Here is a 27,663-nt window from a genome sequence, read left to right on the forward strand (position 1 = left end):
CGCGTGCAGGCTCGAGGAGTGCAGAACGCGAGGCAGGCCGGGGGAGGGGGGGAAGGAGGCGGGGACTGAGGCCGGAGGAGGGTGGAGAGGGGAGGGGGGAGGGGGATGGGAGGTGTGAACAGTGGGAGCTAGGGAGGTCGCGGCGGGGAGGCGGCGAGGCGGGGCAGTAGCTGCCCGAGGGCGTGGGGGGGGCGGCGAGAGGCTGCGCGGGACGCCGCCGGGGGTGGGGTGGTGGGAGGCGGCGGCGGCGAGGGGGAGGAGAGAGGGAGGGGAAGAAGGAGGAAGCGAGCGCGGCCGCTGCAGGGGGAGGAAGACGGGGAGGAGGAGCCGCGCGCTGTGGCGGCGGCGGCGGCGGCGGCAGCTGCGGCCGCCGGGGAAGCCGAGCGCCGGGGCGCGCGGAGCGCGGGGAGCGCGGGAGGCGAGCGGCCGCCGAGCCGGGGCCGCGGGCCGAACTGCCGGTGAGTGGAGCCCCAAGGGGCGCGGCAGCCGGTCCCCGGGCCGGGCGGGAGGCGCGGGCAAATGCGGCGCCGGGGCGGAGGGAGGGGGCCGGCCGAAGCCCAGCCCCCGGCTGGCCCGGCCTCCCGCTCCCCCCCTCCTCCCTCCCCGCCGGCTTCCTCCCGCTGCTGCCTGCGCCAGGGGGGCTGGTCCCGGGCGGGCCGCGGCAGGGGGGAGGTGCTGCCCGAGGGCGGGCGTCTGGGGCCGGGGGTGGAGCTGGGGGCTCGGGGGTGGACCCGGGGGCGGGAGGCTGGCCCGGGACGGCGCTAAATTGGCTGGAGGGGCCCGTCGGCGGCGAAGTTGCTAGCTGGGGGCAGAGACGGCCACGCGGTTGCAGGAGTAAGAGATCCCCCTGTGGCGAGTGCGTGAGACGAGGAGTCCGGCGTCCCTGCCATCCCCGTCGCCCTCCCCGCCTGCCCGGCCCCGCTAGCTCCTCTCCTGGCCTCCGCGTGTCCCCTCGCTCTCACCCCCGCCGCTCCCCGGTTGGCTCCCGCGGCATTGCCGGGTCCCCTCGGCCCTCGCCGTGACCCTCCCGGCCTCCGGCTTCCCCTGACCCTTGCTTGCTTCGCCACTGCCCCTGTTCCCTTTTCTGCCCTCGCTAGTCACCCCGCCCCGCTTCGTAATTCCCGATGCAATTGCCTCTTTGAGACCTTTTTTTTTTTTTTTCCTCTCCTTCCTTTTAGATTGGCCAACGGCTCCTTTCAACCCTGCCTCGTTGGTGGCCACTGGAGAAGCGCGGGGGGCTCCCCAGACAGCCGTGGGGACAAGTTAGAGCCAGCACTTGACCCCGGGCCTCGCGTGTAGCTTCCCTTCCCCTGCTCTAGGTGCCCCGGTGTCTGGAGGGGGGTGCGGGTGCGGGGGTGTGCCCTCCGGTACCCGTCCCAGCACCCGGGCAACCCTCTGGGCTTGTGTTCCATCTCACTCTTGCATCCTGCACGGTGGTCGAGGGGAGCCACTTGGCATCATGTCCCGGTATAGCTACCAAAGTCTCCTGGACTGGCTCTATGGGGGCGTGGACCCCAGCTTTGCAGGCAATGGGGGCCCCGACTGTGCTGCCTTCCTCTCTTGGCAGCAGCGGCTGCTGGAAAGTGTGGTGGTCCTGACCCTGGCCCTGTTGGAGATCCTGGTGGCCCTGCGGCACATCCTGAGGCAGACGAAGGAGGACGGTAGGGGTGGCCGTGGCTGCCAGCCAGAGCAGGTGACCCAGCGGCCAGAGGAAGGCAAGGAGAGCCTGAGCAAGAATCTGCTCTTAGTAGCCCTGTGCCTGACCTTCGGGGTGGAGGTGGGCTTTAAGTTCGCCACCAAGACCGTCATCTACCTGCTCAACCCTTGTCACCTGGTCACCATGATGCATGTGAGTGTGTTGACTTTTTCCCTGGCAGCCCTAGTGATAAGAGTCCTTTGTGTGCTCAGGACACTCGGAAGTGTAGAGCACTTCATCTTGCGGGAAGCGGGACCCTTAAAAATGATTTTCCAAGAGTGGCTGTTTTTGTGCGGGTTCCACATTTGGCTTTCTTTCACCTTTGCACAATGCGTCAGCCCCACAGTGGAGGTGAGGGACGTAGTGACAGAGCCCTGGGAACCACTGGCACTCTGGTAGGCTGTCCCTCCCCTCCCAGCCCTACCCTGGGCTTTCACAAGCAGGACGTCTAGCCCCAGCCAGGTGTCCTTTCTGAATCACATCTGGGGACCATGGCCTGTCCCCATCCCCTCTGCTGCAGTGAAATTTCCCAGAGGTCTGACGACACCCTTTCCTGGAGGTGGTCAGATAAGGTTCCTTGTCTCCACTGTGGTACTTTGGGGATATACTTCTATGGGTTTCTCTTCATGACTCTTTTTTCATTGGGGAGTTTCATGCTCTTAAGGCGAGGTCTGCCTTTCAGTTCTGAGGTGTGCATTGGAGCAGCACCAAGCTCCTACTAAGCGCCCTCTGAAACAGGCCCCAGGCTGACTCCTGAACTTCCGGGCTGGTGCTCTCTATCCACGGTGAGAGCGTATTTATTTTTTGCAAACCTCTCCATCTTATCACTCTTCTTCTGTTTCCTGTGGTCATGGTCCGGGGTGCTCAGAGAGCTGATTTCTTTACCTCCCATTAGCGGTGCTAAGAAAAACAAATGGGATTGAAAAGGAGAGTTGCCAGATACATAAAAATAATCTGGGTGAGGCCCAAGAGTGAGAGTCTTTCTGTACTCAGCCTTTGTGGAGAGATGTTCTAAAACTATAAAATCACGGAGGAGGAGGAAGAGGAGAGAAGGGAAAAAAAAAATCTTTATTTTAGATTTCGGGCTGTGAAAAACCTGGTGTGTTTTATTCAGGGACAGTTTTGAAACCTGTCATTAGCATCTTTATTGCTTTTATATTTGTAGAAGGTTGTTCTCCGGAGACTTGTGACAACCCTGTGTGGGGCAGGAGGTTGAGATTATTATCTTGGTTTTACAGGCCTGGTGGGGCCCAGGGACCAGGGATGGGAGGTTGCTTGCCCACAGCCAAAAGACGAATTAGCGTCTGGGTTGGAAAAGTCGCCTACCCTCCTTGGGGTTGCAAGCTGTCAGTGGTGACTGGGAGGTCTCAGGGGGAGGCCTGGGCTGATCGTGGCGCCGCCTCCTTGTGGCTCCGAGGCTCTGGAGTGCCCAGCGCTTGCTCCTTCTGTGTTCTAGGCCCTCCTTCGATTGCAGGTTCCTGGCCTCAGTTTCCCAATCTGTAAAATGTGGCGAATGGCCTCCAGCCCCTTCCTGTCTTTGCAGAGGTGGCAAGGGGGGTGTGGATAGCTGTGTGGCTGTCAGCATCCAGTGGGGCTGGAGGGCGGCCTTTTTTTTTTTTTTTTTTTTAAGACAGGGCTTCTTGGGATGTAATGCCGTACACAGGAAGCCCAGGGCTCTCCTAGCTAGCCCTTCTGTGTAAATTTGAGCCCAGTCCTCTTTCTTTCTTTTTTTAATGAATGGGCTTTTTGTTAATGAGAGGAAACAACACATCTCAGCCGCTGCTGTGGGAGGCTCTTGGGACAGGAGTGCTTTTTTTGGATGGCAGGTGGTGAGGGTCAGAGGGTGCCTCTCCTACAAAGGAGTCTTGAGGCCTCTGGCAGCCACATATCTAGAAGGTCAACAAAGGACCAAATTTAGCCTGACTGGGGCTGCAACTGGTGTGATGACATCAAACCTGGCAGCACCGTGGTGTTGAGTAGAAGGGCTTTTAGAAGCTTTTAGAAGACTGTAGAGACTTTGTTCTGGCATTATTCAGTTGTGTGACTTTGAGGAAAAATAACTTCTTGGGCCTCAGTTTACCTATCTGCCAAATGACACAGAGCTGCATGCCTAGCTCTGGACACTCAGCGTTCTGTGATTCTCTTCTCCTCAAGTAGTGGCCAGGGATGCAACAGAGTGCTATTCTAGAAATGCTTTTTGGCTTCCTTGTGTGGAAAAAGGAACCTCATTTCTTCTTTGCCGAGGTCAGGTGGCCTTGTTCGTCTTCGGCTTCCTGTATGTTCCCAGTAAAGTCAACCTGACCTGGCCACCCTTGGGCACATGCATAGATGATGATGGCACTTGGGGCTGGTTGCTGCGGAGGGATGCATGCTTGGGTGGGGGCGGGGAACTGTGGACTGATTCCTGTCTGTCACCTATGCTTTTTATTGTCCTGTGCTTAGCTTAGACTCTGCTGAAGCTGTAGGACAGGGGGCAAGAGAACAGAGTCATGCTGAGGAATTCTTGACTCTGACCAGGATTGTTCTCCTATGCTCTTTACTCCTATCCCTGCTTTGTGTCATTTAAATTAGTAGCCTCAGGCCTGCTGTGGGACCCAGCCTTTGGTCAGTCCCACATCCCATACCCTACCTATGGCTCTTTCTGGGAAGCAGGAAAGTATGGATTTTTCAGAGTTAGTGGGAGTCCTTAGAAAACTCCACAACAGATGGTTGGAAACCGTTTTCTGACTTGACTGCAGCAAGGGCTAATGATAGCCAGTGTGGTTAATAATACCTTACATTTACCTGGCACTTTACTGCTTATAAGGCACTTTCACGTGCATTATCTTATTTAGGCTTATGATAGGTTAGCGTGGGCCTGGAAAAAGATGTTAAAACGTTTCCTGTGACTGTATATTCCAAAGGGGAGATGTTGAGTACAGAGAAATGCTTTGGCAAGTGAACATTCTGTGGAGTTCAGAGGTCCCGAAAAGGAAAGGGACACATTGACTGAAATGAAAGGGACAGCTTAGCAGAAAATATTTCTGGTGTGTTTCTCCCCACAGGATGACTCAATTTTGGCTTCATAGAAAGGCCTTGTTCCTCTGAGTCCATGTAAGTTTATAACAAGGACAGTATTGCTTTAGGCCAGGAAGTGGAAGAGTTGGAGGGAAATTGGTTAGCTTCCCCATCTCCCATTTTTCAGTCTGTAAAATATTTATTCCCAAGGCCTTTTTAAACAACCCCTCATCATAGCCATGCTGCTCTTGGGTGGCTGCCAGCATTAGAAGCATAACGAAGGGCAGTTCTTGTGTCTGAGCTCTGTTCTTGATTAATATTCCTGCTGTCCGGTTTCTTTTTGGTCTCCTCTGATTTCTCAGAGGCCCTGGGACTGTGGGTGATCATGGTTTGTGTGACTGAAGCACAACCATCTCCCATATCCCTTCAGCCGGAGTGCGAGAGGGTTGTCAGGATTCATAAGCCCCAAGACTCACGCGCCATTGATAAGCCTTGGTGAAGATCTGTGGTGTCTGCCAATAAGTATTTCTTTGAACATGGCTAGTCCCTTCATGCATGTTATTCTTGCAGGTATGGGTGACAGGGAGTGAATTTACTCAGCGATTATGCTATGTACCAAAAATCACCCGGCAAGTTCACGGCAGAGGTAGCTTTAAGACTGAGCCGCTGCGGTGGGAATTGAGGCTTAAGCAGAAAGAGATTCTCGTAGCTGTTTACATCCTAAAGTCTACAGTTTCTCAGCAGAAGGGTTAAAATGCTCGCCAGTTGGACCAGTTCTGTCTGTACAGACTGGTGTTCTTAAATTAGTGGCCCTTCATCTCCCTTGCGTGCGGTTATATTGTCTGTGTCTTAGGTACGTAACAAAAAGACCCCATTTTGGATGGCTTTTCTAATTGTCCAGTTCCTGTCGGTTCTGGACGTGTCTGTGTCCAACATCTCCTGATTGGGCAATGAACTCAGTGGGGTACAACATATGGCTATGCACATAAGGCAGGCTGGATCCGGGCTGGACATTTGCCAAATTAATAATCGATGCCATAGACCCCAGAGTCCCACGCCAATGTTTTTTTTCTTTTTTAATGTTTATTTTTGAGATGGAGAGCATGAGTGGGGGAGGGGCAGGGAGCAAGAGAAGGAGATGGAATTCCCAAGCAGGTTCTGTGCTGTCAGTGCAGAGCCCTTTGTGGGCCTCAAACCCCATGAGTCGTGAGATCATGACCTGAGCCAAAAACAAGATTTTTGTCCCTTTTGCTTAACTGACTGAGCTACCTGGGTGCCGCCAAGCCAGTGGTTTTTAGCCAGTAGTTTTTTCTTAACGTTTATTTATTTTTGAGAGAGAGAGAGCACGCGCGTGCAAGCGGGGGTGGGGACAGAGGATCTGAAGCAGGCTCCTGCTAACAGCAGCAGGACGATGCGGGGCTCAAACTCACGAACCATGAGATCATGACCTGAACTGAAGTTGGATGCTCAACTGACTGAGCCACCCAGGTGCCCCTTAGCCAGTAGCTCTGACTGAGTCCCATCCTTTTTTAGGGTTAACATTGCTATTGATTCCCTGTCTTCTTTATAATATATTAGAAGTCTCATTTCCACCAAATCCGGCTTGCCTGCTTTTGCTTCACTGTTTGATTTTCCTACTTCCTCGCCGCAAATGTAAGAATGGCACATCTTCAAAACATTCCTGAGCTTTTTCTGACACCTTTTGGAACTAACTGAATAAACAGTGGTGTGTTCCGTTCACCCTGTGATGGATTTGCTTTAGAGAAAACCTGATGGATTTGAGAACTAGGCTTTTTAGCCCCCCCACCCCCCACCTCCTTGACTTCAGACCAGCCACACCTCCTCATCCCCATCTGGTGTCTGGAGCACTGATAACTGCTCCTCCTTGGAATTGACGTTGGTGGGTAATGGGTACAATGAGGGATCCAGCCATCTGCTGACAGCTTATCCGATGGACTGTGTCCTGTGTCATCAGTCCAGGGGGACACAAGAGGATGATGTTTATATGGGCCTCAGCAGTGAGGCATGACATTCCTTTTTAGTTTGTTTTATTTTTTTCCCCCGAGGAAATTTGCACAGAATTTTTCCATCTTCCATTGTTACCGTCTTTTGGGGGTGTCCATTATTAAGAAAGTCGTGTGTGGATTGTTGTGTCCCACAACCCACAGACCACCCTAGGACTTAACACTGACGCTAGTTTTGCTCATGGCTTGCTGTGGGGACCCGAGCAAATTATTTCACCTTCTCCTGTCTCCGTTTTCTCCGTGAAATGGGCCATGTGGAAAACAAAGCATTTTAATCCTCTAAGTAACTGTGTGGTCACTTAAACAGAGAAGCTGGGTAGAGCTGATCAGAGCTGGCACGTGACCAATGTATTTTCACCTCAAGTCAGAAACTGACAAACCTCTGCTCCTTTGCAACTTTTTTGCTAGCTTTTGGAATTCATTCCCCTGAGCATTTCTGTGACTCTTCTGGCTCCTAGTCCTTGCTTGTATACCTTTCTCATGTATAGCCCGTAAAACTGGATGTTGTGACTGGTCCCAGTCTATACCTGCCAACATAACCCAGCATGGTGCTCGCTTTTAAGGAACAGTGTGTTGCTGGCACCTACTCACGGGATGATCCACAGGCTCCCTGGATTGTTTTCAAACTTAAAAAAAAAAAACACATTTATTTATTTATTTTGAGAGAGAGAGAGCGAGTGACTGAGTGCAGGAAAGGGGCAGAGAGAGGGAGACAGAATCTTAAGCAGGCTCCACACTGTCAGCACAGATCCCAATGTGGGGCTCAAACTCACAAACCGTGAGATCAGGACCTGAGCCAAAATCAAGAGTTGGATGCTTAACTGACTGAGCCACCCAGATGCCCCTCCCTGGATTTTTGTCCCTTTTGCCATACCTGGGCCACCTTTGTCATCGTTGTCTTCATAGGATTTGTTGTCTGTTCCTCCCCACTGTAGATCGTCCTGAAGATCTTTCCAGATGACCCTGACTGACTCCAGTTATTCCAGTCATTCTGGTAACACCTTTTGTCATCCTTTCTCAACCCTCTGAACATTCCTCAGATGATTTGGCTCATTAACATATACTCTTGTATATTTGTAGGTAATTCTGCATTTGGCTGGGTCACTTGTTTTTTTTTTTTTTTTTTTGTGCGTGTGTGTGTTTGTTCAGTCTCCACCGTTAGCGTGAGCATATATTTTTTTTTAACGGAAGGGGTCAGTGTTATTTTTTTTTCTCCTTTGTAACTCTTTGCACAGCTTAATACAATACCATACACGTACATTGGTTGTTCAGCGTGTACCTGGATAATGCTGACTGCCCGATGGACAGAGCCAACTTTCTCCTCTGTGTTTTTGTTGGCCTCCAGTGGCCCTGCCTGTGTTCCTTTGAGGCCTGATGGGCATGGTTCCTGTGTCTCTTGTGCCCATTAGGAGAATCTCCTGTCCGTTTTTTGAAATAGCCAGAGGAGAGAGGTGGTCAGGGCTCTAGCTCACACATCTTTCTTGTTTCATTTCCATCACAAAGAGCCAGTGATTAGTGCTGCAGCCTGCTCTCTGCCCAGAGTCTCTGCTCACTTTCATCCCAGTGAGGAAATTATGCTGTTGGATCTTGGTCTTAATCCCTCGGCAGACATCTGGATAGGCCTACTTCTTTTCCTTCCTTAATATCGCATAAATTAAAGAAATGTTATTAGGCTAGTGATTCACTTTCCATCTCTTTCTGCATGTTTCAGTGGTAGCTCATTGTCATCATGCCTCATCAAAATGCCCTCGGTGAGAAGAGCCAGATTTGTAAACTTCTCTTGGCCTTTTGTATCTTTTTTTTTTTTTGTACTTGATTTGTTTTTTCAGCTTTATTGAGGTAAGATAGCTGTAAGATACTTAAAGTGTGCAACATGATGGTTTGACATACACATACATTGTGAAAGGGTTCCACTCGTCAAGTTACTGTATTCATGGTCTTACGTATCTTTTGTTAAATTGAGAATATCTCGTCCCAGGTGTCCCTCTTCTTCCAGTAACTGGCAGTGTGGACATGAAGAAACTGTGGGTGTGGAGAGAAAGGATTCTCGAACTTTCGCTGTGAAAAATGACCTTGGAAACTTGGTGTAGTGCAGATCCCTGGCTCTCTACGTGGAGTCTGAGTAGGTGGAGGGCAGTGATGGGACTCTGCATTTATTACATGCTCCCTCGTAATTCTGATGTTGGTGAGCCTTGAACCCCACTTTGAGAGACATTATCTAGTAGCTAAAGTATTAGGTAGCACGTTGGTTCAAAAGCTCATCCTGACTGGCGTGAATCTGGGTGGCCTGTGGGCAGGGCATTGAACCTTCTGGCAGTGCCTCAGTGTTTATGTAGGTGTTAAATAATGTGGCTGCGATTAAAAGTGTGAAGGCCCCAAGTTACTGTGAAGTACATTTTAAGGTAGCTTCAGCATTCCAGTGGCTTCTTTGGTGACTGGGAGTTATGTCACTGAAGTAAGTATTTCAGCCAGGCCTCCATCACCTTCTGGTCCTCCCTCCCTGCCAGTCTCTAAGATCTTTGGAAACTAAGGGGAGTTTCCAAAGAGTTACTGCATGCTAATTCTGTTTGCAGGACACTTGTTTCATTTTATTTTTTAGAGAGATAGCGTGAGCAGGGGACAGACAGAAGGGCAGAGAGGATCTGAAGCAGGTTGCATGCAGACAGCAGACAGCCTGACGCGGGGTTTAGACTCACAAACTGCGAGATCATGACTTGAGCTGAAGTCAGATGCTCAACTGGCTGAGCCATCCAGGCACCCCACATTCAGCAGCTATTTATCCAAGGATTCAGAGATGAATACGAAACATTCTTTCCCCTCGTGTCACTCGCTTGAGATGAGACAGACAAGATCAACGAAATTACAATGTGACATTTACAGTAACATTTGAACAAGACATAGGGCCCAGAGGGTCTTTTTTTTTGTTAACCTAGTGCAATGAAGGAAAGCCTTCTAGAAGAGGAGACATTTGAGCTGGCTCACGAAAGAGACCCATCAGCTTCGGGAGAGCAGGGACTCTTGTTTGTCTGGTTTTCTTTTCTAGTGCCTCTATCAGGGCCTGGCTCATAGTAGGTGCTCAATGAGCTGGGCATTGTAGGAAGGAATGGAATTCTAGGCATAGGGAACAATATATGCAAAGCATAAGAAAGCTTCACAACTATAACCGGGAGTCATTCGCATATTACTGTCAGGGGTAGATTTCATCTCTTTTCTCCCTTGGCAAACCAAATAAAACTCCAGAAATGCTCTGTCATTTCTGCGCTGCTGATAGCCAACTGCAGTTGCCCATCAGTGCTCAGTCGGGGGCTCGTGAGCTAGAGCATTGTGTTCTCTGTGCTGTCCCAAGGAGGGCCCATGCTGTCAAGGACAGACAACAAAGAACATTGATGAGAGCGAGAAGGCATTAAGTACAGGAAATGAGATAGCAGGCATCCCACCTGCGACCAGAAGATTTTTAGTGTCTCATGCGATGCTGTCCTGCTACCTTTCTTTTTCCTGTTCCTTCGCCCCTGCTTCTAAGTCTGTCCCCCAGCCCAGCCCATCCAAGCTTGCCCCCTTCCAGAATAATCCAGGCTCCAACGCAATGCCTTCTAGCATCCAAAATGACCATTCTGTCAGAGGCGGTGATAGCCATGAGGGAATTAGGAAGAAAGCTGTTCTGGTATGAAGAGGTTTCAGACCTAACTGGGTGTGTGTGGGGGGAGGATTTTCCAAAAGGGCCTTGTTACCCTAGCGTGATCTCAAATTGGTGAGGTGTGTCCCAGTTTTTTTTTTTTAAGGTTTATTTATTCTGAGAGAGAGAGAGAGAGAGAGAGTACAAGCGGAGGAGGGACAGAGAGACACACACAGAATCCAAAGCAGGCTCCAGGGTCCGAGCTGTCAGCACAGAGCCTGATGTGGGGCTTGAACCCATGAACTGTGAGGTCATGACATGACCGAAGTCAGACGCTTAACTGAGCCACCCAGGCGCCCTTGTCCCATTATTTTTGAGCACATGGCCTTTTCCCATGTTCAGTCCTTGCTACCCTACTCGCTGGCCCCTGGCGTGAGCCTCCCTCCAAGGTGCTTGAAGTCTTGGGGAGGACTCCTCCTCCTCTGGGCATCAGCCTTCTCTGTTGACTCTGCTTCTTCCCGGGGAAAGAGCTGCCAGCTAAGCAGGGCATGGCTTGCACATCTGTCCATGCATGCTGTGTCGAGGGATCTGGATCTGAAGGGGAGGGTTTGGGGGAATCTCAGTAACCTGTGGTTCCCTTCCCATAGCTGCAGGAGGAAATGCCAGAGGGAAGAAGGTAGGGTGTCCTGGGCCTGGAGGTGCTCAGGGAAGGGGATGGGTGGCAGGAGCCAGGAGGTTAGAGAGGATTGGCCTATCTGGCAAAAACAGTCCAGGCCGTGCCCCGTTGGGCAGGTGTTTAGGTGGGTAGGAAAGGGAGAAGCAAAGTCATCCAGGGAAGTCAGGAAGCATGGGCCCATGCTGTTTCCAACCTGATGCCTTCAGTCTCCCTGCCTCTATCACGTATCAGTGGTGGTATAAACTCAGGGTGTATTTTGCCTGCGTGTTGAATCGCCTTTGCCAACCGACCAGCTGTGTTTGCAGAAAGCCTCTGCCTGCCTGTGCTCTGGCTGTTGCTAGCAAAGAGACATTTCATTCAGGTGCTGATTAAATAGGGCGCAGAGCCAGATTGCACATTAAGGCCCTTAACTATGGCTCTGGGAGCCCTGGGTAAACACTTATTAGATGTTCTGAGCAGAGCTCTAGCAGAGACTGCTGGATGTGAGGTGCTTTCTTCAGAAGACAGGTTGAGGGAAGATGGGGGTAAGGAGAGACTTCTGGAGAGAGTCTTGATCCTCTTTTCCTAGATTAATCCGAGCCGAATTGACCTGGGAGGGCTAAAGAGCCTTCCTCGTTAACATTTACTTGCCACATTCTTGCTGGGACCCTGGAGGTTTGGAGTTGGGACACAGCAGGGAGCCTGACTAGGTAGGGCAGTAGAAATGCCTCCTTTTCCAAATGCAAGTTCAGCCTCTCAGCTTGAGTTTTTGGACCACATTTCCCGGGTCTGCATTTGAGCTGCTTCATCACATGATATTAGGCATGTAACATAACTGCTGCGAACCTCAGTTTCACTCTTCTGTAAAATGGGAATCATGCCACCTACCTAATGGGCTGTTGTGAGGATTTAGCAAAATAACGTACATCGAGTATTCAGCGGGAGTTCTGGCTCATTGTGAGCACATAATGTTAGCAGTTTTTCAGAGTAGTAGTATTACTGCGATCTATTTCAAGGCAGTGGTGGCACAGTGGGTCAGCACACAGAGCACGGACCTGAGGCGGGTAAGGGCCTGGGTTCAGATCTTACCACCAGCTGTCTAGCTCTGGGCAAGTTTCTTAACCTCTCTAAGCCTACGTTCCCACACGTGTAAAATGGACTAATAAGATAGTGTCTGATACCTAGTAAATGTTTAATAAGTTTTAGCTGTGATGATGATGATGGTGATGGCAATGGCAATGATGGCCATCATCATTGTCATTATGGCTGCTTGCTCCTGTGAGCTTGGGTGCCTGGTGCTGGAATAAGACGATAAAGCTTAGGTACAGGAAGGCAGCGTTGAGGATCTTATCTAAGTAAAGCTTTCCTGGCACATAGTGGGCAAAAATATTGGTTCCATGATGCTTGGCTGTTTGAGGCCTAAGGACAGCTTGATGGGCAATTTGAAAAGTTACTTTGAATCACCCAGTCCCATCTGAAGAATTTGGCAGATGGCTGTCACTGGTAGGAAGCTTGGCTTTCCAGGGACCTCTGGGCCACGCTTCCATCAATGGGCTGGCTTCATGGGGCAAGCTATCTTAAGATTGGTAGCCTAGGAAACCAGCGAGTATATGACCAAAGTATGGAAGGAATGGTTTGGGGGTGGACAGAGACAGGTGTGTGGATTTATTTTTTTCCTTTTTCATTAATTCCTTTTGATTGAGGGGAGTGTAACTTTCTCAAGTGCCGTCTGTTACCAGGGTTTGGTAATTACTGGAGGAGGTAGGGCTGCTTCCAGAACTCCGAGGACAAAGGTAGGTTTAAAGTAGACCAATGCCAGGGCACCTGGGTGGTTCAGTCTGTTGGGCATCTGTCTGATTTTGACTCAGCTCACGGTCTTGTGGTTCAGTCAGTTGGAGCCCCACATTGGGCTCACTGCTGTCAGCCTGTCAGCATAGAGCTTGCTTCGGATCCTCTGTCCCCCTCTCTCTGCCCCTTCCCCCACCTGCACTCTCCCCCACATAAATAAATATTAAAAGAAAATAAAGTAGACCAGTGCCTTGCTTTCCATGTCAGTAAATGGACAGGAAAAAAAATTAGACAATCCTGGGAGCTCCGTAAACCTCTCATGTTTTCAAGACCAGCTGACTCTTAGAACTGTGCCCTGGGAGCTGAGCCGCCTTTGAGTGCTGCCTTCCAGGGCTGATGCCTTGATCATGTGACTGCACAGCCCTGTAGTGGGGGGTGCCCCTCCTTGGACCTCTTCCCTCCCCTCAATGCCATCGGAAGGCCTTCGGGCAGATTCCCAAGCATTGTGGGTAAATAGGCAGTTTCTTAGCTTTGGAGTTGCGAGAATTGAGAAGGCTAAGGTCATGTTTTCTGTAATAATCCTGGTTCCCCAGCTGGAGCTGGCTTGGAGGGCCTTTCTAAAACAAACAGCAGCCCAAAGAAATAGCAGCTCTTAGAAATTAGTTGTGGAAGGTCACCCGTTCCAAGACCTAGGGAGATTTAACAAAGGGTCCTCTTCATATGACCACTTGCTCCCTGTCCATTTGCATTTGTTAAGAGTTTCCTTTTTTAAGGGTGTGTGTGTGTGTGTGTGTGTGTGTGTGTGTGTGCCTGCCTGCCTGCCTGCCTGCCTGTCACTGCCCTTTATTCTCTGTGCCCTGCAGGAATGTTGCTGAGGGTCATGTGCATAAGTGCCTTATTATCTTCAGCACTTTTACACTTACTCCCTTGGGCTGCAGCAGCTGCCTACAGCTCCCAGTGGGCATTTCTCTCTATTTCCGGGGCTCCCAGGCCCACAGGGAGCAGTGGGGCACTCCCTTGGGATCGCCATTCCACTGCACGGCACCTCACTGGACTTTCCAGTTCAGCCCTCCTCAGAATAGCTGTGCAAGCTTAGCACCAAGCCACGGTCATGTTTCTGTGTTTGCTTGTGAGGTTTCTGGCCAGTGAGGGAAGAGAACAGATTGACGCCACCCCCCCCCCCTTCCCATCAGGGCCTTGTGGCTGTTCTCCCTGGGTGGGGCTCTGGGGGGGGGGGTTGGGGAGTGTTGCTGTCTTGGACACAGGAGGTCAGGGGTGACCTTTAGGCCAAGGCTGCATTGGATTTGTGGAGAAGAATGTGAAGCCTGCCGCGTGGCAGGGGCTCCTGACTGCTGCGGAGTGTTTGGCCATACCTCACAGCCGGTAGTGCTGTGTTTGCTCAGATGGACATACGTGGAAACCAGGCTGGGATCATCTTCCCAAGTTTCTAACTCTCTGCTTTGGGGCTGCTCGGAAAAACAATTGGCAAAGTACACTGTGGTCCGCACCTGTTGTTGCTTCCCGCTGCCCCCCCCCCACCCTTTGCCATGGTCAGTTCTCAGTGAACTGAGGATTAACTCTTGGCCCCTCCCACTTACATTTTCTTTTTCCCTTCCCCTTGGGCTTGGGGCCTCGCTTTCCAGTCATAACTGTCCATCACCGTTGAGGACGGTTGGTGCCCACTGCTCCTGTAGGGCTCCCCCACCCCCCACCCCTGACCTTTTAAACACTATAAACCTGGAACAGAGTCAGGTAGGCAAGAGAGTCAAATTTAGGAGAAAGATAGGACTAGAATTTTTGGTTATCTCTGTACACTCTCTGAAAGTTAGTAGCAGTGATAACACTTGTAACATTTTTGAGCATGTTATCCCCCAGGCAAGGTGCTAAATATACTAGCCACCCATATATTACCTAATTTTGCCAGCCTTCGACAAAGATCATTTTTGTATTATCTAACTCTTTCTTTCCCTCCATTCTGACTGATTTCCCCTTTGGTTGACTAAAGATACCGTATGATGTATTCTAGCAAAACTTCCTTGGGTTTGGCAGAATGGCAGAGTGATGCCAAGGCAGCTGAAAGAAACCTCGGAGACCATCCAGTTCACCTCCTTCCTCATTTTTCCGGGTGAGCAAACTGGGATCCAGAGAGGTGAAGCGATTTGTACAAAGGCACACAGCTAAACAGAAGCAGAGCAAAGTCTCCTGACTCCGGTTCACAGTCTGCCTCTCATGCCACCCATGGCCTCCTTCCACCCCTAACCATTTAGCATGAAAGGAGCCAGACTTTTGTTCTTGTCTACTAGTAGAGAAACAGAAATCTTGGGTTGTTTGAGCAGGACTCCGAAACTTTGTCCAGCAGAGGTGAGACAAAGGCCAAGGAGGAAAAAGGTCAGAATTGTCTGTCCACTCAGTGGGAGAGGTCTGTTTATCTTGGTAAACAATGAAGAGTAATAGAGTGCTGGATTAAGTGTTAGCCAGCCGTGGGCCTTGGTTCTAGAATTCATTATGCAACTGGATGACAGAACCTGGTAGTTGTGTCTAGGCAGGTAGCCTCTCTGTGCTTCAGTGTTCTTACGATATATACCTACAGTGTGCGGGCTCTGGAGCCAGACTGGCCAGGTTCAGATCCCAGCTCTGTTGCTTTCCAGCTGTGTAGCCTCGGGCAGGTTCATTGACATTTCTGAGACTGTTTTTTTCCCCCCTCTGTAAAGTAGGGAGAATAGTATCTACCTTGTGGGGTTCTTGGGAGAATTAAATGCATGGCTATATGTAAAGTGTTTGGAGCAGTATCTGCTGTGTAGCAGGAGCTTAGGAAGTATGAGTAATGGCTGTTATCATTGTAAGATAGGGATGATCTCTGCCCTTCCTAATTCATAGGGAATCAAATGAAATAAGGTATGTGGAATGAAAGCGCTGGCTCAATGGGAAGAATTCTCTTTTGAGAGCATGAACATTCAAAGGCTTATTCTCATATTGTGTCTAGGATCAGATACTGATGGATATTTCCTTGGTGATCTGGTAGATTTGTATTTTTTTTAATTGAATGCATTAATTTAATAGAATAATTCAATAATCAAGATGAATCAACGGAAATGGTTTGACAGACAAGACATGTTTCATCATCGTTTCCTTGATACATACAATCATGCCACATTTACAGTGGCTTCAAACATTTCTGGTAGATTTGTATTTTATATAAACGCTGAGCCCATTGAGTGATGTGAATTGTGCTTTTTCCTTCCCAGTGTACTCAAGGGCACTTGAGATTCCTGCATCTCAAGTAAAGTGGCTCGAGGATTCGAAATGAAAAGCAATTATACTCTTCCCTCAATGCCCCTATCTTAGTTGATGGCACTGAAGTCCATCTAGTGACCCACGTTAAATCCCTGGAAACCTTGACACATTTCCATTCCTCCCTCTTCCTCCCTTCCATCATCATAGTCTCTGAGTCATCTTGATTCTGTCTTTTCATTATCTCTTCCATCTGTCTCTTCCTCCTTTGATTCCTCTGCCCTAATTCATCCAATTGTTTATCTTTATCACCATCACCATCTGGCTTATTATAGCAGCCTCCCAACTGATTCATACTCTGTTCATCCTGTACACTGCTGCCCGAATGATACGAGTAGCACACATGTTGGCTCATGCCATTCCCTTGCTCAAAAGCCTTCGAGAGCTCCCTATTACCTTATACCTTATGCATATACCTAATGGTGTCCTGAGCTGATTTTGCTGCTTGGTCATAGGCTGCTTTTCCAATGAGTCTCCATGTAGGTCCAAACTCTTTTTTAGCACAGCATTTTAGGCAGCTGCTTTCAATTATTTGAATTTGGCACATAGACTCGGGCTGGCAAATAGATAAACTCTTTAGAGAAAGCCTAAAAACTCCATGATGATAGAATTCAGGGTCTTCTATGGTCTTTCTTTCCAGCCATAGCTTCTAGGACATTCTTATTCCATGTATGCACCACACACTCGCATGCTTCTCCAAGTTTACACTCTGTTCATGCCATACCCTCAGCCAGAAATATTCTTTCTTTCCTTTTCCTGTTGAAATGCTCATCACTCAAGGCTCAGCCCAAACACTGCCTCTTGCAGAGCTTTCGTCAAACCTACACCCCAGACTTAGCCACTCTTGTCCATTTTAGCATTTTATTCTGCCCTTTATTACATAATTATTTTATGTGTCTTCCCCACTCCTTAGAGTGTATGTTCCCTGAATGTAAAGCCTGTGCTTCTGGGAATTTCTCTGTCCCCCACAACATCTAGTGCCTACTAGACTCCTAATTTGGACAAATCCCTTTGTTTTGCAGATGGGGGAACTGAGGCTTAGAGGGAAAGGGTCATAAGTTTATTCTGGGACTTGTTCAGTTTCAGGTGTTTGAGACATGGAGGCTGGAATGTCCAGCAGGCAGTTGAGCTGTGGTTAGGGCTAGAAATGTTGAGTTAAGAGGCTGTCTAGGGAAGATAAAAGAGAAGGCGAGAATATCATGCCCATTCGGAAGGGAAGGAAGCAAAGTGTTCTGTGGAATGCCTACTTTGGGGGGCAGAAAGAAGACTCGGCCAGGCAGTCATCCAGGAAGTGGGAGGTGTGTCAGGAAGCAGGAGCAGTCCCTGATGCCATGTGATGCAAAGAGGTGGAACCCCAGGAAGCCAGGGCAGTTGGAATCGGTGAGTACAGGCTGGTCCTGTGGACAGCCATCCACCCACTTTTAAATAGTTACCTAGATGTTTGAGTGGGAAGAAGTTGCATGCAAGGACATTTATGGCCTCAGTGTTGGTAAATAGAGAATGTTGGGAATCAGTCCGCCAGGAGCAGAATGCTAAATCTGGCCAGTGGAGTATTGCATAGCTTTTAAAAGGGAGGCCGCTCTCTGTATTCCCTTTGAAAGATGTTCATGATGTATTGTTAAAATAAAACAAAAACAAAAACAAGTTGTGGGACACCTGGCTGGCTCAGTCAGTAGACCAGGTGACTCTTGATCTTGTGGTTGTGAGTTTGAGCCCCACATTGGGTGTAGAGATAACTTAAAAAGTAAAAAATAACAATAAAAAAGTTGTAGAGCAGCATGTATGATAGAAACCCATTTCCTAAGAAAACAAAGCCTTTTACGTGTGCATGGCTGCGAGTGCATTGTAAAAGTCTAGAATAATTAAAAAAAATATTTTTAAAGGGGAGCCTGGGTGGCTTAGTTGTGTAAGCATCCAACTTTGACTCAGGTCATGATCTTGCAGTTTGTGAGCTCAAGCCCCGAGTTGGGCTCTGTGCTCAACTGTGCAGAACCTGGAGCCTGCTTTGGATTCTGTGTCTCCCCTTCTGTCTGCCCCTCCCCTGCTCATGCTCATGCTCTGTCTCTCTTGAAAATACACCTTAGGGGCGCCTGGGTGGCGCAGTCGGTTAAGTGTCTGACTTCAGCCAGGTCACGATCTCGCGGCCCGTGAGTTCGAGCGCCGCGTCAGGTTCTGGGCTGATGGCTCAGAGCCTGGAGCCTGTTTCCGATTCTGTGTCTCCCTCTCTCTCTGCCCCTCCCCCGTTCATGCTCTGTCTCTCTCTGTCCCAAAAATAAATAAAAAAACGTTGAAAAAAAAAATTTAGAAAATACACCTTAAAAAATTTAAAAGTCTAGAATATATCACAAATGGTGCTTCCTCCTGAGTGATTAGGGGAAAGGGGGTACTCTCACTTTTTCCTTCATACGTTTCTGTGTCATGCAAATTTGATGCAAGTACAAATTTCTTTTTTTTTTTTTAAGTTTATTTATTTATTTTGAGAGAGAGGCAGAGCGAGAGGGAGAGAGAATCCCAAGCAGGCTCTACACCACCAGCACAGAGCCTGATGTGGGGCTCAAACTCCCGAACCAGGAGATCATGACTTGATCTGAAACCAAGAGTCAGACACTTAACCGACTGAGCACCCAAACGTGCCAAGAAGGGACAAATTAAATCTCATTCCTAAGAGTAGAGAAGCTTCCAAAAAGAAGGATGAGATCTCAGGCCAATTAAGTCTCCAATAAATGGAATGGTTGGGGGATAGACTGGACTAGCTAATTGCCTTCTGTGACTGAGGGCTAATTAAGAAAGCCTCTTTTTGGTTAAGTTTGGCTTGCGAAAAATGTTTCGGCACGGGCAGAGTTACCTTAATGGCTCAGAGAATACGCTGGTGAATGACTGAGGTAGAATTTCGGGTGTTCTGGCGGGCCTCGGAGTTAGCTGCTGGACCTGTCACTATGTTGCAGGCTAGAAGTGGGCACGGAGAAGGTGGAGGCCAGGAGTCCTGAGCCCTGGCTGCACCTTACAGCCACTAAGGAAGTGTTTAAGAAAATACCAGCACCTGTTTAACTCCACCCCACTCTTAGAGAATTTCCTGGGCTGGGCCCTGGGCAGCAACATTTTTTTTTTTTTTTTTAAAGCTCGTCAAGTGATTCTACTGTGCAGCCCAGATTAGGAACTACTAGTGTCAAAGAGCGGATGAAATGTGCCCTAAGCCTAAAGTGGATGGATCACTGGCAAAGTGTTCATTCCATTGTGTGCTCATTAGCTGCCGGTCTGTCAGGAGACATCTACGCTGGAAGATTCCGGAGTTCATTTTGCACTTAGCGGGCCTCACATCGGGCTGGGTTAATTGACTTGCCCTGACTCCCTGACAAGCGCCAGCACTCGGCCCGGGTCTTCCCCCTTTCCAGTGCAGAGCGGGGCGCCTGGCACCTAGGTGTTTAATCATTGTCACGTGAAGTCACAAGGAGCTTTGTTTTCTTAAGCAATGCTGCTTTTTATGAAAAGCCCAGCAATGGGAAAATCTGACCTATTCGAAAAGTCTGGTGGGTGAGAGGTTGGAGGGGAACTGCCTGGCATCAGAAAAGCTTATGATATGCCAGGCTCTCTGCAGCAAATCTGTATCACTCAACATTTATTATGCAATTGCTCTGGGCCTCAGAGTGTACCGGGGGCCGTGAGCCATGCAAGGACTGGCAGATATGGTTTCTGCTCCCCCAGGGGAGCCTATTATTAAGGCTTAATTAGTACGTTTTTTAGGTGGCCAGGATATGTGCAGAACTTAAAGCAGGAGAATGCCAGAGGTCAGAGGCCCTTTCGCATGCCTGGAGTTCAGGCGCTCCATTTTGTAGCTAGGGAAAGAAGCCCAGAGCGGGAAAGCCACTTGCCCAAGGTCACACCACTAGGAAATGGCAAAACTGGGCTGGTGTGACAGGCTGCCACCTTTGCGGTCCTATTACACTGTTCTGTGGATCATTTGAAGGACAAGGTAACGAAATGACCCATGTCAAAACTTGAATGAGATTTCCATTTTGTGCTTTAGGCTTCCAGGGTTCCTTACAGTTGAAGGTGGGGCGGGGGTGGGGGCTTGCTTTGACTTTGAGTCTTTCTTAAAACCTTGCCTGGGGAGGGCCAGCACTGGTTACCCCTGGAATTATAGCTCAGGCCTGAGAGGCCTAAAGATGACTAATTTTCCCTTTACTGTAACAGTCATGGACTCTAGCACCTTCTGTGTTTAATTATGGCACTTTTCTACTCTTTCTGGAGTGGGGGGGGGGTGCTTCCTGCAAACGTAGTGTGTTGATGGCTTTTTTGCCTCGGCCATTCTTTTTTAGGTAAACCTGTTGTGAAATTGACCTTAGAGGTGGGTGGTGCGTGGTTTTATGTGTGCATCTCAGAATTCGTGCAGGCTGGTTCTTTTAACCCTGTTCTCTGTCAGTTTCCTGATCAGAAATTCAGTGTCACATCTGGGGCCTTCTCTGAAGTGACAAGGATACTTCCATGTGCAGATACTGGGTTGCTCTTGCCAGAATCCTCTCCCAGCCCTGCTGTCTGGTCTGCCGGTTTATAGGAATAATCACAACCAAATAGTCACAACTACTATTTTGTATTTCATTTCATTTCATTTCATTTCATTTCATTTCATTTCATTTCATTTCATTTCATTATTTTTAAATTTTTGAGGGGGACAGAGAGAGAGGGTGCACAGGTGGGGGAGGGGCAGAGAGAGGGAGAGAGAATCCCAAGCAGGCTCCATGCCATCAAGACCTGAAGAACCTGAAGCGAGGCTCAGTCTCACAAACTGTGAGGTCATGACCTGAGCCGAAATCCACAGTCGGATGCTTAACGGACTGAGCCACCCAGGCGTCCCACGACTAATACTTAATGTTTACTGTGTGCCAGGCACTCTGTGGGATCGATGTTCTTTTTTTAAAAATTTTTTAATGTTTATTTATTTTTGAGAGTGAGAGAGACAGAGCACGAGTGGGAGAGGGGCAGCGAGAGAGGGAGACAGAATCTGAAGCAGACTCTAGGCTCTGAGCTGTCAGCCCAGAGCCTGATGCGGGGCTCAAACTCACGGACCAGATTGAAAGATCATGACCTGAGCTGAATTTGGACTCTTAACTGACTAAGCCACTGGGGCGCCCCTGTGGGATTGATGTTCTTATTGGCACTCCTATTTTATGGGTGAGGATGATCAGATTCAGAGAAGTTAGGTAATGCCCGAGTTCACACAGCTAGAAAGTGTGCAAGCTGGTATGGACATCTAGGCCTGGCTGACTCCAAAGCTGGTGTTGTTAACTACTAGGCCAATGGAGCCTATCATTTAAACAGGTTACCAGGTATATTTTCTTCTGTATTGAGGAACGATCTGCCAATTTTCTGCAAACCCATTTAAGAGCTAGTGAGAAAGGCCTACGTGCAGTTTTGTTCCACTGTGAGGCAAACTGTGTCAGGACACCTGCCAGTCACCAGCACTGCTGTGTCAGATGAGTCACTTCCCTTCTGTGGAATTCACTTCCTGTGTCTGTCAAAGAGAGGATTCGACCAGATACCTAAGGTTCCTTCCAGCTCTGATATTTCATGACACTTTGGTTCATGTCTCGCTTCCTGGAAGAATGGAAAAATCAGAGTACTGGATGAGGGACAAAATGCATCAGAAATGTGAAAGTGGGGAGAATCTAATGGTGCTCCCAGGAGCTTCCTGGATGGATCAATTAGATCAATTAACCTCAAATAGGTTTACCATGCTTAGGCAGTTACACATTTGTTCTCTTTTCCCTTGGGAATTTATGAAGACCTAGTTTCTTGTCATTTACCCACATCAGAAAGTACTAGCTTTCTTATAGTGGCTATTATAGAATTTCTGGCCTTGTAGTCTCTCAAAGTATTTCTAAAGATCAAATAAAGGTAATAGGGCACTTAAGAATGGGGGTGCTCATATTTTATTGCTCTATGCTAGAATTAGGATTTGTGTTCTGTTTTGCAAGATGGCTTTGGGGGATAGTGGTTTCTAGAAGAGAAGCAGTCTAAATAGATTGTATGTGCAACTTTGATCTTCCTCCAGACTTTAAAAGCAGGTGGACAAATAGCTAGGTCTTGTGTAATTTACCTTTTATTTGTCTGCTTTGTCATAAAAAATCACCCTGTATTCACGTACACTTAAGGTTAATAATCTGTAAGGCCTAGATGATGCCTAGTTAGAATGGTAGCTTTGATCTTAAAAGGAGGAACAAACTCATTTACCTGGGGACAGAAATGGGGAAGCCCTGACGGGTGGACTATGATGGTGGCAGTGTGTGTGTGGCACTTACTCCGTGCTGTGCAAATGTTAGCCTTGCACTCGCTAGTCCCAGGTGAAAGCGTCTGGAATGTTCATCACTTGTGGGCAGTCAAGTCAGTTAGCTCAGCAGGGTTGCCATATGGAGGAGCTATCAACCCAGTGGTATCAAAACCTAAGCTGCATACGTATCCTGTTCCTCAGCAACCGGTCCCATACTCCAAGCTAATTTTACCTTATTCTCACCTGAGTCTAAGCAATATGGAGAATCTGTTCTGGCCGTAAGATCCTGGTTTTCAGCAAAAGGGTTGGTGAAAACCGGTTACCACAATGGCAGTATTTCTGTGGGCTTTTAAAAATACTGCTCAGTCATGCCATGAAATGGCACCAGCATTTCGTTTGGCTACATCACAGACATGAACTTGGATACCCTGCTGGCTTGTTGATCTTTAGGCTTCTCATGATGATTGTTTGAATCCCCGTTCTAATTTTGGCTTCTGTTTTCACAACTATTTTTTTAATTATTAAATTTTATTGTAGGGAGAGAGGGTGCAAGCAGGAGAAGGTGAAGAGGGAAGGAGGGAGGGAGGGAGAGAGGGAGAGAGGGAGAGAGGGAGAGAGGGAGAGAGAGAGAGAGAGAGAGAGAGAGAGAGAGAGAGACTCTTAAGCAGGCTCCATGCTGAGTGCAGAGCCCGATGAGGGGCTCCATCCCAGGACCCTGGAATCATGGCCTGAGCCAAAACCAAGAGTTGGACGCTCAGCCGACTGAGCCACCCAGGTGCCCCGGCCTCTGTTTTCAGAAGGAGAATTAGAATCCATAGCTTTGTACCACTTCCCTCATTCATTTGAGGAGCCAGTTTCTTTTCTATCTTTGTTTTCTTCTAGCTTGGCATAGGGCTTAGGAGTCAGACTGATCTTGGTTTGAAGATAATTTCATTTTGGCAGGGAGGGGCAGATGGGGAGAGAGAGAGAGAGAGAGAGAGAGAGAGAGAATCCCAGGCAGCCCCACACTCAGCACGAAGCCCCACTGTGGAGCCCTGATGCTAGGCTGGATCCCAGCACCCTGGGATCATGACCCAAGCTGAACTGAGCCATCCAGGTGCCCTGAAGCTAATTTCTATCACTCATGAACTCCGAACATTTCAGCAAATCACATAATCCCTGTCCCTCTGTTTCTCATTTGTGAAATGGGGCTGCGAGTTCCATAGACCTCATAAGGTTAGGGAAAAAATTTAATGAGTTCTCATTTGTGAAGCCCTGAGAAACATGTATGGTACATAGTAGGTGGTCAAAAATACTTGTTCCTGTCTTCCTCCTTCTCCCCAAGAAATGGACCTGGTTGCAGAAGCTTTTCTTTCTTTCTTTCTTTCTTTAAATAAATTTTATTTTTATTTATTTTTTAAATGTTTATTTATTTTGAGAGAGCGAGAGAACGTGTGCATGTGAGCAGGGGAGGGGCAGACAGAGAGGGGGACAGAGGATCCGAAGCAGGCTCTGCGCTGACAGCAGCGAGCCTGATGCAGGGATCGAACCCACAAACCATGAGATCATGACCTGAACCAAAGTTGAGTGCTCAAGTGAGTGAGCCACCCAGGCACCCCACAAAAGCTTTTCTTCTAATACTTCACAAAGCCTTTCTGGCGTTAGTCTGAACTAAGAGGCTGAGGTTTGCCTTTTTCTTTTGATGACGAAAAGTAGCCATCAGAAACTCGGGATTGCATCCCCACAGGAAGCCTGAAGTTGTTGACTTTCGCTGCCAGTTACAGATTTAGTAAGACTGGGGCAGAAGCCTCCAGAGAAAGGGTGTGCGCTTGTGCTGATTGCCTTCTAGACTTCAGGGTGTGTGGGTAATGAGCTGGGTATTAGGTATAGGAGTTGGGTGCCCAGCCTTAGGGAAAACACGGGTGACTTTCATTGGCTCCTGTCTCAGGTGGCTCCCTGACGGTTTACCCTTGAGATGGCTTGGAATCCAATAGAACCTTAGAGCTCTTGGTAATAGGCCTATTAACCACTTCTTCACATGAATTCAGCGTGGGTTTATTTAGCACTGACTTGGTGCCAGGCTGGCCTAAGTGCCTTACAAGTTAAGTATTAACTCTTGTAATCCTCATGAGGATTCTAAAAAGGTAGCTTACAGAGCAACGAAATAGCTTCCCCGAAGTCACACAGCTAGTAGTGGGAGCTAGGTTTAGACACCAGACCCAGGGGCTTCACTGACTACCCTGTATGGTCTCTAGTCTCTTTTCTTCTTCCCTTCCCTTCCCTTCCCTTCCCTTTTTAGCTTTTGTATTGTAATCGTTGGTTGCTGGTGTCTAGAAATGCAGTTGATTTTCTTTATTATTTTTGTATATAGCAACCTTGGTAAATGCTTTTTTTTTTTAATTTTTTTTCAATGTTTATTTTTGGGACAGAGAGAGACAGAGCATGAACGGGCGAGGGTCAGAGAGAGAGGGAGACACAGAATCGGAAACAGGCTCCAGGCTCCGAGCCATCAGCCCAGAGCCCGACGCGGGGCTCGAACTCACGGACCGCGAGATCGTGACCTGGCTGAAGTCAGACGCTTAACCGACTGCGCCACCCAGGCGCCCCGCTAAATGCTTTTCAAGTAATGATAGTTAAATTTTTTTGAGGATTCTTTTGGGTTCTCTAGGTTGTTAATCATAATCTGCAGATAAAGGGACATTTATCTCTTTCTTTGCAACCATTGTCTTTTTAAAAATATCTTTCTTGCCTTACTATTCTGGTTAAGACCTTTAGTATAATGTTTAATAGAAGTGGCAATAGTGGGTACCCTTATCTTGACTTCTGTCTTAAAGGATATGCTTGGTGTGTTTCCCCATCAAGTATGTTTGCTGTCGATTTTTTTCTTGTTGATCTCCTTATCAGATTATAGAAATTCCCTTCGATTCTGAGTTTCCTAAGTTGTTACATTTTTTTTCAGTCATGATTGCATAGTACGCTTTATCAGAGGCTTTTGCTTTATCTATTGAGATGACTTTTGCCAGTGTGGTGAATTACATAGATTGATTTTCTACTATTAAACCAACTTTGCATTCCTGGTTTCAAATCACAGTGGTCATGGTATATTAAGTTTCTAGTTCCTGGGTATGGGTTGCTAGTATTTGATTTGATGTTTTTATAGCTATGTTTGTGAATCAGCTGGCTCTCATTTTCCTTTTTCATACTGTCCCATCAGGTTTGGGTATTAAGTTTATGCTAGCCTCATAAAAAGGGTTGGGTAGTGCTTTCTCTTTTTCTAAACTCTGGAATAGTTCATGTGAGATTGGAGTTATTTGTTTCTTGAATGCTTGCTAGAGCTTGCCAGTGAAACTATCTGGGCTTTGGTGTCTTTGTGGGAAGACTTTTTTTTATATTTGTTTATTTTTTGAGATAGAGAGAGAGAGAGAGAGACAGAGTGAGAGGGAGACACAGAATCCCAAGCAGGCTCCAGGCTCTGAGCTGTCAGCACGGAGCCCGATGTGGGGCTTGAATCTACGAACCGTGAGATCATGATGACCTGAGCTGAAGTCAGATGCCTAACTGACTGAGGCACCCAGGAGCCCCTGTGGGAAGATTTTGGACTGCTGATTCAGTTCCTCTCATGATAACAGGAATATTCAAGTATTCTATTTCTTTAGTCAGTGTTGGTAGTTTGTTTTTCTATGAATATAGTAACAATTGTGTCTGTATTTTCAAATTGATTGTTTAAAAATTGTTTATTAGCCTCTTAACTGTAGAAAGTGCAGATATTAAAAAAGATACCCCTTTCCATTTATAGTATTACTAACTTTTAAAAAACTTTTATTTAATTTTTAATTCCAGTATAATTAACATACAGTGTTCTATTAGTTCTAGGTGTGCAGTGATTCAACAATTCCATACATTACTCAGTGCTCATCACATACATGTATTCTTTTTAAAAATTTTTTTAATGTTTATTTATTTTTGAGAGAGAGAGAGAGAGCATGAGCAGGGGAGGGGCAGAGAGAGAGGGAGACACAGAATCTGAAGCTGTCAGCTTCAGGCTCCGAGCTGTCAGCGCGGAGTCTGATGTGGGGCTTGAATCCACGAACCATGAGATCATGACCTGAGCCGAAGTCGGACACTTAACCGACTGAGCCACTTAGGTGCCCCGTCACATACGTGTACTCTTAATCCCCATCGCGTCTTTTACCGCCCCCACCCCCACCTCTCCTCTGGTAACCATCAGTTTTTTTCTCTATAGTTCAGAGTCTTATTTTTCATCTCTTTTTTTCTTTGTTCATTGGTTTTGTTTCTTAAATTCTACATATGAATGAAATCATATGGTATTTGTCTTTCATTGATTGGCTTTTTATTTTTCAAAAAATCAATTTCACCAGACGCTTGTAAGTTTTACTTATCTTTTATAGGAAGCCCTTTGGGTTTTGTTAATCCTCTTATCATATGTTAGTTTTCTATTGTTAATTTCTGCTCATTTTGAAAATCATTTGATCCTTCATATTGTCTTTGAGTTTTATCTTGTGTTCTTTTTCTAACTTAAGTTAGATGTAGTATTTTGTTAGGTCGTTCGGTTTCTAAGTGTTTTATAATTTACATTGTGGTTTCTTAAGCCATGGTGTCCAGAAGGATTGAAACAATTTTTTCTAAACATTTGTTTAGTTAGCCTTTTGTTGTTGATTCCTAACTTAACAATATTGTGATCAGAGAATGTGGTCTGCGTCGTCTGTTTCTTTGAAATTTGTTGAGACTTGCCGCGTACCCTGGCACGAGGCCAATGCCCACTAGATCAACCTTGTTAATTTTGCTGCTATTCTACAGCTTTACCCAGTTTTTTTTTTTTTTTTTTGGTCTGCTTCCTCCTGTCAGTGGTTGGGAGAGTTGTTAAAATTTACCACTACCAAGGTGGATTTATCTCTTTCTTCCTTTAGTACTATCAACATTACTTTGTATTTTTTGAAGCTGGGTTATTAGGTATAGTAGGTCAGTTTTTACATTTCTTTGTTACATTCATTGATCAAATGTTCAATATAGCGGTTCTCATTGCAACTTAGCCTGTAGATAGATTAATAACGATGACTTGGTGAAAGCAAAAGCATCCCTCTAGGTGGGCTGGCAAATTGGATTTTGAGCTCCAGGGAAGAAACACATTTAAAATCAGAATTGCACCTTCCTGGTTATAGAATTAAATTCTTAAAGCAATTTGACTTTGCCAAACAAAATGAACACTCTCATATCCTCTAGTGTCACAGGCTTTTGTCATCATTAAAGCAGTTTTGAAAGCCTTATTCCTTTTGGGGTAGGTGAGAGGTTGGGCAGGAGAGCTTTATTTCTCTTGGGCCTTACGACAACCAACCA

The 27,663-nt window shown here is 47.6% G+C and overlaps 1 protein-coding gene across 4 annotated transcripts in view; it reads left to right on the forward strand.

Annotated features, from left to right (window-relative positions):
• Positions 1 to 400: 400 nt before the first annotated feature.
• The window catches only part of TMEM164 (transmembrane protein 164), a 173,250-nt gene continuing 145,987 nt past the window's right edge, over positions 401 to 27,663 (forward strand). Inside the window, exons 1-2 of one of the 4 annotated variants that reach the window (XM_043570780.1) lie at positions 401 to 458; positions 1,179 to 1,849. In XM_043570780.1, the coding sequence (XP_043426715.1) occupies positions 1,460 to 1,849 (390 nt within the window). In that variant the 5' untranslated portion in view covers positions 401 to 458; positions 1,179 to 1,459. Of the gene's footprint in view, positions 459 to 727; positions 857 to 1,178; positions 1,850 to 27,663 lie in introns of those variants that run through there. The other 3 variants (XM_043570779.1, XM_043570778.1, XM_043570783.1) reach the window with 3 other exon arrangements.

Source organism: Prionailurus bengalensis, chromosome X (genome assembly GCF_016509475.1).
Source record: "Prionailurus bengalensis isolate Pbe53 chromosome X, Fcat_Pben_1.1_paternal_pri, whole genome shotgun sequence".
Taxonomy (NCBI): domain Eukaryota; kingdom Metazoa; phylum Chordata; class Mammalia; order Carnivora; family Felidae; genus Prionailurus; species Prionailurus bengalensis.